Genomic DNA, 12,566 nt, shown 5'->3' on the forward strand with positions numbered 1-12,566 from the left:
CCCGGTCCATCGGTCTTCCTAACAGGTACCACCGAAAAGAGGTTCCCTGTTCAGGGACAGGAAACCAACTGATGCGAGGGAGAGGTACCGCCCTTTTATCTGTAGGTTTCCTGTCCCCGAAGGGCGGATCCCCTCTCTCCGTAGTGCTGTCATGGGAGACCGAGAAAAGGGTGAGGTTGTCAAAAATGATCTTCAGAAGGCCGAACTTTTAAATTCCTATTTTGCATCTGTGTTCTAAGAAAGCAAATGTAACATCAACTGATATTCACGGTGCTATTGAAGGAACAAAAAGAATCCACTCTATCCATAAACAGAGAGATAATGAGAGCACACTTAGCTAATTTAAATTAATTTAAATCTCCTGGTCCGGATGAATTACATCCTAAGAGTTAGCAGAGGAAATTGCAGAACCACTAACCAGAATCTTTGAAAAATCCTGGAGAACAGGAGCAGTCCCAGAAGTTTGGAGAAGGACAAGTGTTGTGACCATTCTTTAAAAAAGGAAAGATGGAGCCAGGAAATGATTAGCCAGTGAGCCTTACTTCTATAACAGGAAAGATATTTGAACAAATTATTAAACAGCATATATTTAAGTACTTGGATAAGAATACAGTAATTACCCAAAGCCAGCATGGGTTTGCAGCAAATAAGTCATGCCAGACTAATCTAATTTCTCAAATGATCTGGTAGATCTGATCGGCTCTATATTTCACTTACGTGAGCTGCCAGTTATTGCAAAGGCTGTCTGACCACCGCTATACAGAACTGGGCTTATAAACTGGATTATCCAAGGCTGCAGTGCCTCTGGGTGGTAAACCTCAGTGATGACCAAATATTAGAAAAAAACATGAAAGTCTCCTGGCACATGGTATTCAAAAATGCAATTATTGCAAAGTGTCATGAAACGTGTTATTGTCAAAACCATTAATATGATGGAAAAGGGTAAGTAGACGGATCCTCATCATATCCAGACAGTTCTAGAAAAAGCGTACAGCTACACTGCAACATTTGCCTAAATCTTCCACCCTCCACCCAATAAAACCCAGGATCCCAGCTGCAGATCCATCCATAGTTTCTCCTCTTCCATAATCCCACACTTGCCGCAAACAGCAGCTATGACATGTTGTAGACTGGAAACCAGACACAAAGCCTTTTATTACACAGAAATGTAAAATATACAATTGTACAGATTATTACATGTAGTAGGCTCATTCTTGTGTTGCACAGAAGTTCATGGAGACCCCCAAGCTGGCCGCTCATCTCTACTGACAGTACAATACCCTGACCGTCGCTCTGGCCGCACGTACAGGACAAAACAGGAGGGGGAGGGGGCAGAGTAGAGTCCGTCGGGGAAGGCACGGGAGGAACGGATTAATTATTGCTCAATAAACAAGTGCCCCCCACAAAACATGAAGAATAAAAAAGCAGCACAAAGCGGCCACATGAATGAGATCTCTACAATACATGAGCAAAAGGAAGACTGAGCCACTCCCAAAGAGCAGCCATGATTGTGGCACAGCAAAAACAGGAATTCTCATACTGGAGAACATCAGGAGCTGTGATTAAACTGAGGAATGTTCAGTGGGATACTCTGAGGCAGTGACACTCTCTTCCAGCAGGGGGAGCAGGACAGATGGCTGACATTGGTAGAACTGGACTATAGGTTTTCATGGGGACATGGCAGCCTCACTGCTAGATCCACTATAACTCTCATAAAGGCCAATGCAGTCCTAGGTCAATAAAGCAGAATAGAGAACGTTCCAAAACCTTCTAATTGGAAGCAAGCAGAGATTTTGAAGACTGATGATCTAAGACAAACCCTTTCCATAGACAACAGGATTCTTACTAGAGAGCTGTCACAGTGGCAGGCTTGTGAATATGACTGGGTCAGCATAGGTCATCAGCTCCTGCTTGCTGCCAATGAATGAAAGCGTATTACCTCCCAGCAATTTTAGAAGGGATCATTGTATTGCTGTGCGCAGGATCTCATCCACAGGTGTATATTCACTTACAATACACTTACTATTTAACCCCTTTTCTGCAAACTGGTGTCTCGCCTTACTGATGTGACAGCTGTGGATAGAAGAATAATAGCGGAGTTTTCTAACAACTTTGCGTGTTGGCATCTATTCACTGCAACCTGGATCAGGTTTAGATTGAAAATGCCAATTCAATCCCATAGGAAAAGGCTCCATTGCTTCTCTTGGCTAAAAAGTCTCCTTACTTCCCTCCTGGAATAGCAGTATCAGGATCACAGGGGATTTTTCTTAGGGAATAGACTTGTGCATCTCCATCTAAAGCTGTGGCCGCTGGTAGTATACTGTAGAAATGGAGCAGATGAGGGACATGTAACATAGCTTAAATCTGTAACATACAAAACACAAGGATGTCGCTGTATTCACCTGAATGGACCAGAAAATAAACACAATTTCTCCCCACCTCCCTCCAAAAAATAAGTCCTTATCTGACGGCAGCCGCTAATTATCTCATTAGACGCTCTATACCTATGGCAGTCACAGGGTTAAATATGCAGCTTTTCAGAAGCTCAGAACCACAAAAAAAAGAAAAAAAATTAAAAACAGACTGACCTAAAAATAAAAATATACAATAATAAGGTCTCATCTTCGTATATACAAAAGTTTACATAAGGGGGAGGGAGAGACGAGCGGAATTCCCGGTGGCGGTCCTTACACACGGTAGGGACCACACAGCTATTGCATTCTAAATATTTAAAAAGGAAGAAAAAAAGTAACATCTTGGGAATTTCAACAGTCGTAAAGTGCAAATCTACTGCACGGCGAGATTAACACGGTCATCCTCCTACGTCACCCAAAGTCACAAGGGTTTCTAGGAGTCTACAGACAAATGAAAAGTCGCAGGAATTCTAGAGAACGGTCCAGATGCTTTGGGAATTAAAAAAAAAAAAAATTATCAGAACAGAAAAAATAAAATAATGAAACGGCCGCAGAGGCTCCTGCAGGAAAATCACCGCCAAAGTCCTATGCAGTGGGCTCTCCGGCACAACTGCAACCTCTCGTCATGTGAAGTCCAGGCTCTAAAAGACAGGACCGTCCGGAACGTAGAGTCCTTGGTAAGGCTGAAGCAGGAGTACATCCATTCGTACAGTCACTCATCATCTCTAGTTCAGCCTCAGGTGAGGACAGGGCGGCGTCAACAGTATTTCTAGAAGAAAAAGAGAAAAAAAAATTAAAAAAGGCGAAACCAAAAGTGATAACAGACAATACAATGTGAGCAGGACCGGAGAGTGGCAGTTAAAGGGAACCTGTCATCGTTAGGTTTCCAGCTATTAAACTGCTGCCAGCAAAATGTGCCTCCCAATTAGGATCCTAAATTCATTCAAAGCGGCCTCACTGCTGGGGGTCCAACCACTGGGACCCTCTTATCTCAAGACCTGAAAAGCCCAGATTGATAGAGTTCACTGCCACTCCATTCAATCTTATGTGAGTGGTAAAGACCAGCCAGCCTCAGAAGGACCATCTCCAGCGGTTCCATTAAAAAAAAATGAATTGAGTGTAGATGCACACGATCGACCTCTACTCTTTTCACACTCAGGATTGGTGCTAGTGCCAGTGGTCAGGCCCCTAGCGATCAGAATGTTCTCGTCCATCCCATGGATGGAGAACAATTTAAAAACTTGAGAAGATCCCTTTAAATTTAGAGCGCTACCATACTAAGTACTGCTAGTGTTACATAAGAAGCACCACAAGGGGGTGCTCTATGACCACTTCTCCATTGCAGATCGTACAGTAATCTCCCCCTAGTGGCGGCTCAATGTCTCTGCAACTGACTATACAATTTGTGCAGGATGTTGATCACAAGATGAAATTAAGCAACCGGGGTAAGGAGTGGGAAAGTCACATGCCTCACTTCCAATCTGCTGTGTCCCCTGATATCTGCACTATTTTACAAGTGACTCAAAGATAAGTTCGGCATGTACTGAACGCTGCCGAGAGGATAGTCACCTGATCCGGCCCCATCGGCATCCCAGACATTGGTAAAGTGTTCATCTGCATCTGGCTCATGTGACTGCCGTTACTGTTCATGTGCATCATGTTGTATGTGCCAGGGCTGGCCTGGTGCCCGTACTGCTGGGGGAAAGAACTGCAACAAAACAGTCAAATTAACAATACTAACATCACCCTTTTTTTTTTTTTTTTAATTCGTTTATTTATTAATCACAATAAAATACAGTATAAACGTTTGTCTTTGTGATTGACTTGCACGGTTACATTCGCAAGATAGAAAAAAGACATTAGAGCATACATATGTATCAATCATTTGTATTTATATGGAATAAGACATATACGTGAAATCATGGAACTGTCAGTATGCAGAGTTCCTAAACTATAATCAAACCAAACTAAACTAAACTAGACTAAACTAAGCCTTCAAAGCTATTACTACGCCGCCTTTTAGCAGTAACATTACACTATCCATTGCGCAACATCTGCAGAACAAGAGATCATATAGACTGTATCTTTATCAATCAGTTAAATCACAAAGTGAGATGGGAGGCATTCCACCCATCCCAGATTTTATTGAATTTGCCCGGGCAACCCCTATTCTGGTAGAGTGTGCGTTCATATGAGACAGTTGTGTTCACCAGCTCAACCCAGGACCTAAGTGTAGGGGGTGACCTTCCCATCCATCGTAACGCCAACATCTTTCGTGCCAAAAATAGTACCTCTCGTAAAAAAATCCCAACATAATGTTCCCAAACCTCCGCATCCCAAACTCCAAACAGACAGACCAGGGGTTCAAGAGGGACCGGGACTGACAAAAGTGAGGTCAATAACGACGTTACCTCTCTCCAATATTGAAAAATAATTGGGCACTGCCATATCATGTGTATGAAGTCAGCATCCGATGAGTGGCAACGCAGGCACTCCGACGTCGAGTATCGACCCATCCGAAAAAGTCTCACTGGGGTCAAATATGACTGATGGATTATATATAATTGGGTCATCTTGTTATTAATTGACGGGGATACTTTAAGGGGAGAGTCAAGAACGTCCTCCCACGCTTCACTCTGCATATCGGGGATAAGTCCCTCCCACTTGCCCTTAACCAAGTCTATAGCCGAGTTCGCTCCCATTGACAACAGATATGTGTATAAGGATGAAATAAGACCCTGAGGTCCCTGTGATTTAAGAATGCCTATCAGTGGCAAAGATGAGATGTTGCGGTTTGCTCCCACATTTCTGGTATATGACTGAATAGCTGTTCTAAGTTGTAAATAACGGAAAAATTGAGATCTTGGAAAGGCATATTTAGCTTGCAGCTGTTCGAAAGACATAAAGACCCCTTGATCATATAAATCCCCCACCGAAAGAACCCCGTGAGAGATCCAAAAACCTGCAGATGGGTGATCCATCAGCATGGGGAAATAACCATTGTCCCATAAAGGCATTTCAGCAACAATATCCTCAAATCCAATAGCTTTTTTAATCTGCCTCCAGGTTGATCGTGCCAGTCGGAGCATGGGTAGCATGCGGGGAGCGCTTATTTTCCCCGACTCCAAAAGGCCTAATGGACATTTAGCGCTAACGGAACTAACCAGATGACTCTCAGAATTAGGGAGGTTATTGTGAGGCATCCATTTACTCAGTGCCCTCGCCTGTCCCGCCAGATAATATAAAAAAAAAAAAATCAGGCAATGCCGCTCCTCCCCCCTGCTTAGATCTCTGCAGAGTAGTTAATTTAAGCTTAGGCCTACTTTTTCCCCATATGAATGAAGCAACCTGAGAGTTTAAATTGGTAAAGAAGAACTTCGGTACAGTTACTGCGCTGTGTTGAAGACAATAGTTAAATTTAGGGAGCAATATCATTTTAATGAGGTTAATACGACCTGCTACAGACAATGGAATCTTGCTCCAAGATGTAAATTTCAGTTTAGCATAATCCAGCAGAGGAAAAATATTGAGGTGTAAGTCTGACCCACTATATTTAGACATATATATACCTAAGTACTTAAAGTTAGATACTATAGGCAATGAGGAAAGGGCACTGAGATTAGACGCTGGGGTCTGAGAGAGAGGCAATAAAGCAGATTTATCCCAGTTAATATATAGGCCTGAGAACCCACTAAATCTATCTATGGTGGCAATCACCCTCGGTAACGTCTCTTCCGTGTTATCCATGAATACTATCATGTCATCGGCGTATAAACCAATGGTATCAGTGCGATCCGCTATTTTTATACCCTCAATACCGGGGGAGGATCGAAGACGTATTGCCAATGCCTCTATTGCTAGAGCAAATAGGGCTGGGGAAAGGGGACACCCTTGACGGGTTCCCCTATATAGTAGAAAAGGCTCAGAGATGGAACCATTTACTATTATGCGGGCCTTTGGTTTCATGTATAATATATTAATCCAATTCAGGAATTTGGCTCCAAAACCATATTTCTGTAGGCAAGCGGACAAGAAGGGCCATTCAAGAGAGTCAAACGCCTTAGCTGCGTCCAACGACGCCAACGCCCAGTTATTAACATCACCCTTTTTTATGCCAGTGCAGATATATCAATTCTGCTGGTTAATTTAGAAGTCAACAGGTTTTCGGAGCTTATGAATGACAATTGTGAAAGATTTAACTTTTCTGCATCCGTTTACAAAGTAGAGTACTGGTGCAGAACCAGCAGGAGGCAGTAGAAATGAGAGATCCTACAGAATTACAATTGCAGCTCTGGATATGACTTGATTAGAGGATTTGTATAGTTACGAATATGGAGATTACAATTGGATGTGAACTAGGTAGAGAAGTATAACTGATATCACCAGTACTTGTGAGGTCGGTGCAATCTCCTTATGGAAAGTGTCACAGAAAGAGAGGTACTGTTAGATCCAGAACCTACCCGGGCCTCGCCATGGTTCCTGACGGCCAACCCTTCATGTCTGGAGACTGGTACAATTGTGTGCTCTGTGAGTGCGGGTTCTGAGAAGGAGCCATCCTAGATGCCATCATGTGGTTGGGGGGACTGGAGACTCTTCCAAATGTGGGATCAGCCTGCTGATTCATTCCTTTAAAAGGACAGACCAGGAACATTAACCAACCCACCGAAAGGGGCAAGTGCTGCCTACGTTATCACTATACAGGTGCTTCTCACAAAATTAGAATATCATCAAAAAGTTGAGCCTGTGGAACCTACTGAAACAGACTAAGGGACTTTTTTTTTTAAAAATGTTCAGGAAGCCTTTGCAGGCGTTTTTTGTTAATTCTAATTTACTGAGATAATGACTTTTGGGTTTTCATGGGCTGTAAGCCATAATCATCAACAATAACAGAAATAAACACTTGAAATAGATAACTCTGTAATGACTATATAACGAGTTTCACTTTTTGTATTGAAGAACTGAAATAAATGAACTTTTTGATTTTGTGAGAAGCACTTGTATCTGATCTATGGAAGCCATTCCAGGTTATAATGGATGAAGCGGTTGAAGCAAATGCCAATGGCGTTTAAAGATGTCTTACCGTAACTAGGTGGATAAGGGAACTGCTGAGGAGGGGCTTGAGGCATGGGGGGTCCACTAAGAGCATTCTCCATACCACCTGTCGTGGTGACATTGGGTGGAGGACTGAACCCCTGGGACTGTCCTTGTTGCTGTATGATCATGGCCATTCGCTGCTGGCGGATTTGATGATTGATCAATTCCCGATTCCGCTGGGCGACCATCTGAGCGTTCAGAAATCCTTGCTGCAAAAAGCAGAAGATCAAGCAAACTGCAGTTAGTAGCAGTGCTTCAATCTGCCATCATATTAGATCATCTATAAAGGCACGGATGATTGACCTCGTGGAGACCAAAACATCCAACACCGCGGAGACACCATCACGTGTTTCTCAACGCAGTGATCCAGAACACTGCCCCCAAATATGCAAATGCAAGTAGAGGAGCTGCGGAGACACCATCACGTGTTTCTCAACGCAGGCAGTGAATAGCCAGGCCTTTCACCGGGAAGGAACAACCACGGGAAGGGCAGCATCCAATAAAGGAAAACATCCAATAAAGGAAAACCACCTATGCCAAGCATGGTATCCATCCACAGACAGCTGTTTCGGGGTTTTTGCCCCTCATCAGTGTGGAGTAGGAAACTGGCTATCAGGAGCAGTGCCTAGTAGAAAGTCTATAAAGGCACGGATGATTGACCTCCCCGTGGTTGTTCCTTCCCGGTGAAAGGCCTGGCTATTCACTGCCTGCGTTGACAAACACGTGATGGTGTCTCCGCAGCTCCTCTACTATCATATTAGATCAAACAGTCCGAGCATGTGAGGCGATTCATGACGAATGTCAGACAGATATGATTGGATATGGACTTTCTGCATATTGTATATAAAGTAACCGCGTCCTCACCTGGGATGCCACTGGCGTTTGCATCACTGGTCTCATAACACCCGCTCCACCAGGGTTCATACTCTCAGCTTTCATTTCTAGTGCTTGTCGGCTTTGGTTCAGGAACTGAAAATACATACCGCGTCAGCAGCTCGTCCTATCCTATAGAACAAGTCATGACGGCATCTTCTGGTATTTCTAGGTTCACGCACTCTAGAGGCGGCAGCCGTTACGGCCCAAGACACGTTATATGGGAACAGTTCAGCAAAATTCTCTATACTTGTCAAATATTGAGAAAATTTAAGATGGAGAAGGCGCTCAAACAAAAGGACACAATGAGGACACAGACGGTGTGCAGGTCGCCTGCCCAATTCCCCAGGAGACAGTAGCGTTGAGGGGGAGCGCTTACCTGCTGGCCTTGGAGCCTCTGCTGGAGTTGCATCCTCAGCTGTTTTGGGATGTTTGTCCGGGGTCTCATGAGATTAGCCCTCGGGTGCATTCCCTGCAGGGGAAAATTGCCTTGTTGTTGCCCCATTTGTCCCATCATTGAATTGAACGGTGCATGTTGCCCCTGCATGCTACTGAAGCCTCCAGCTTGCATTGTAGACCCTTGCCCAGGATAAGGCTGCCCATACATAGGAGGCTTCTGATCCATCAGCACCGGGGAGTCTTGCCGTTGGAAGGTGTCTGGTTGAGGCTCCAAGGCCTGGCCCTGTAGAGGTGAAAGAATGGAGTATGAGCATCTAGCTTCAGGGTTTCTTGTAGACCAAACCCCCCCCCCCCCCCCCCACCTTCACAAACCTGACAAACTCACCTGATTTACAAGCTCAGGGATACCCAAGGCCCGGTCTATTTCTTCCAGCCCATTGGGGTCAGTATTGCTCAGGAGGGTGTGTAGTTGGTCCAGGAGAGCAATCTCATCCGTCTGTCCTTCCACAGTTGATGGAGGACAAAGGAGATCATCCAAGGTATTCCGGCCAAGCTGCCTACAAGAAAGAGAAAGCAAACACCCAGTCAACCAAGGACGATATACAATTAAAAGGGCAGGTCACCATAATATTTTGGGCCATGCGCATGATCAGGATAGATTTGCTCCCACCTGCTCTGAGGTCCATTAGGTCCCTGCTCCATAGACATCATGCTGTCCGGCCAGGAACCAGCAGGGTTAGAAGGAGCTTGTCCGTACGGGTTGGAGCCCATAGCCATCCCTAGTTCGTTAGATCCTAGAATGTAAATGTACAAATCTTAATTTTATGGCAAGAAGGAACAGAAATCGTGAGAACCAGGAAAGGCCTTAAAAATATCTCAGATGTATTGCTCCATGGAGGACATAATACTGCACCCTCGATCTCAAGTTTTATATGGAGATTCATTTCCACTCAACAGGTTGATCGAATTTGTATTTTTCGTACCTCAATCAGGAGTATAATTGGATGATTATTCTAAGGGACGCAGGGACACAACCACCCCCATCACACCAAGGATGAATTGCATTACTTGGATTGCACACATCTGATGCAGCAGTCACATTGTGAACATATCCAGAGAAGGGGTCACACTCACTCATTGCCATCATCTGCTGGGGCAAAACCGTCCGACTGGCCGGAATACTGTTCGATCGTGCTGGGAGCCCCGCCATGTTCCCACTCATTGCTGGCCTAGGCATGGATGTGTTGTACTCCGGCCCCTGCCGCCCAACTGGTACAGTGCTGGAGGGCTCCATATGGCTGACGGCAGGGTTCTGCATAGCCCACTCCCCCGCCGGATGCTGCCCCATACTCCTGCTAGGACCATTACCTAGAAGTACAAAGAGAGGAGATAAAATATCACAGGGAGGCGAATCACCAGCCCACCATAATGACCAGTGTTACTAGCAACATACCCATCAGCCCAAAGCCATCCTGTGCATCCATCATTCTGGGACTTCCCATCATACTCTGCTTTGGCATCATTGGAAAGTTACTGACATTCCTGACCGGTGGGGTGGCGTTCCCTGGAATCGTGCTGTCCAATGACATTGCCCGATTAAAAGTAGGCCGTGTGACCTGCACATTCTGTGGACTCCTCATGCCTTTAAAATAAAAAAATAGCAAAATCAGCGAAATCCAGAAAAATAAGAGTAACGATGCAAGTGGATGAAAGTGCCTGTCCTGTAGATGACGCTTGATCATTTGGAAAAAAGTTACTTAAAGGGGTTGCCTGGTGGAAAAGAAAAACTATATGATGACTTGGGTCCGACCATAGGAACCCACTGTAAATCGGCAGAATGAAGGGGGGGGGGGGGTCATTGCATCTCTAATCGAAAGGGGTAGTATGCATGCACAAATGCTGCTCCATTCACTACGGAACTGCTGAAAAAAAGGTGAGCACAGCCCCATAGGGAATAAATAGAGCGGAAGCCCAACATGTGCACTGCTCCATAAAAAGTCCCAAGCATTCAGAGCCCACCGATCAATACTTTATTACGGTACCTATCCTATTGATAAGTGATTATCTGTTTTCACCAGAGAACCCCCATTGACGTAATAAACTTTATGTTTTCCAGATATCAGTGAATAAAATGGATGTCCTGATCTACAGCTGCAGGTTTCTTACAATATATCAAGGCCTAAATTTCTTGCTATGCTCAACACAGCAGCACAAGTCTCTCCCCTGTCCTGGACTTTCCCGAGGTGCATGTGTCAGCCTCTGGATGTGAAACAAAAAGTTAGCGTTCACAGGCAGCAAGCGCAGCTCTTGAAAGTGGTCTATTCAAAAGCTGCAGAGTTTTCAATACACCGCGATTAAGCTTCACTTACAGAAGACCAACCCCTTTTAGAAAAAGCAGCTTGTGTACCTAGTGGCCGATTGTCCTGGAACACAGGAGGTTTGGGGGCCATGTTTCCAGTACTTGAATTCATAGAATTGCTGTAGAAGTCAGAACCTGCGAGATCACCGAGAATAGCATCCAAATGATCCAGGTCTCCACTAACCTGAAACAAGACAAAATACAAAACTTGTCTTCCCGGACTTACATATACTCAGATTTAAAGTATCAGGTGAGTGCGCTGATCCCAGTACCCCAAAAGAATAGAAAAATTAGACTTGGGAGGGGTGAGAGCACCAACACAAAGTTAGAACTATGGTGAGATCTAGAGACGGCTACTACCTCCTCCGCAGGCTCCGTCTTTATCTTCACATCTTTCTCTTGGCTGGAGCTCGGGACGGTGGAGCTGCTGCACTGGCTAAGTTTATTGTCCATGGGCTCTACTTTGGGCTTCACGTCCTTGGCGAGTGGCTCCTTGCCCTCGTCCAGCAGATACCGGAGCAGTGCATTGTTCTCCTTCTTCTTGGGGCTCAGCTGTTCCTGCTTCACCGTTGCTTCTGTACAAGGAGCTGAGCCGACAGTCTCCTGGAAGTTGTCCTTGCCGGTGGCTTCTGCGGTAATTTTTGCAACCTCGGCTGCAGAGTTTCCATTCTGCAGAAGCTTATGAAGGATACGATGTTTCTCCTGGAGCATGGAGCCATGCAGGTTAGAGGTGGAGCTGACACCAGAGGAGGTGGAGGAAGACACTCCTGAGGGACTGGTGACATTGGTGGAGGAATCTTTACAGTCTAAACTGGAGCTGCTCATGGTGTTGTGGCCACGCTCCTCCGTGGAGCAGGTAAGCAGCTGCAGAAGCTTTTTGTGTCCTTTACTTTCCGCCTGTGCACGCTGCCCATCGGAACCTTCTATGATGTTCTCTTTAACATCCTTCTCGCCAAGATGGTCTCTCCCGCTGGACTGGCACACAGAACTCTCTACCTGAGCTTGATCACAGAATAACCCAGAAGGACTCTTGCACTCCTGGCTCCCCATCTTACTTTGTTGGGGTAGGTTCATATTGGAGGCACTCTCCGCTTTCTGACCAGGGGAAGACAAGGATGACAGAAGGGAACTGCCGACTCCTTCACTAATGGCGTGGAGGGCGCTGAGCGAACTGCTAGAGAAGCTGCCTCCGCCGGCGTTCCCAGAGGATCCCATGGGAGAATTCATCCCTGCAGAAAAAAAAAAAAAAAATCATTAGTAAAACAGATACCAAAAATGATCACGTGGTGTAAACACAAGAATATCTACAAAATGAAAGGAGACAGCCATACACACATTGACAGTGTTGAAACATACTGGTGTCTTGGTGGTGGCATATCGTATTGATAAGCCATAAGTGTCCAGGATGGGACAACCCCCTTGACTTC

General features: G+C 45.2%; 1 protein-coding gene across 3 annotated transcripts in view; it reads right to left on the reverse strand.

Annotated features, from left to right (window-relative positions):
* Positions 1-1,123: 1,123 nt before the first annotated feature.
* Positions 1,124-12,566, reverse strand: part of NCOA3 (nuclear receptor coactivator 3) — an 89,158-nt gene continuing 77,715 nt past the window's right edge. For all 3 annotated transcript variants that reach the window (XM_069750840.1, XM_069750841.1, XM_069750842.1), the window contains exons 11-22: positions 11,500-12,368; positions 11,188-11,323; positions 10,234-10,422; positions 9,915-10,148; positions 9,451-9,574; positions 9,166-9,337; positions 8,761-9,063; positions 8,373-8,477; positions 7,495-7,717; positions 6,875-7,040; positions 3,984-4,122; positions 1,124-3,183 (exon numbers count right to left, since the gene is read on the reverse strand). In XM_069750840.1, coding sequence (XP_069606941.1) covers positions 3,172-3,183; positions 3,984-4,122; positions 6,875-7,040; positions 7,495-7,717; positions 8,373-8,477; positions 8,761-9,063; positions 9,166-9,337; positions 9,451-9,574; positions 9,915-10,148; positions 10,234-10,422; positions 11,188-11,323; positions 11,500-12,368 — 2,672 coding nt within the window. In that variant the 3' untranslated portion in view covers positions 1,124-3,171. The remainder of the gene's footprint in view (positions 3,184-3,983; positions 4,123-6,874; positions 7,041-7,494; positions 7,718-8,372; positions 8,478-8,760; positions 9,064-9,165; positions 9,338-9,450; positions 9,575-9,914; positions 10,149-10,233; positions 10,423-11,187; positions 11,324-11,499; positions 12,369-12,566) is intronic.

The sequence above is a fragment of the Ranitomeya imitator genome, chromosome 2, assembly GCF_032444005.1.
Source record: "Ranitomeya imitator isolate aRanImi1 chromosome 2, aRanImi1.pri, whole genome shotgun sequence".
Taxonomy (NCBI): Eukaryota; Metazoa; Chordata; class Amphibia; order Anura; family Dendrobatidae; genus Ranitomeya; species Ranitomeya imitator.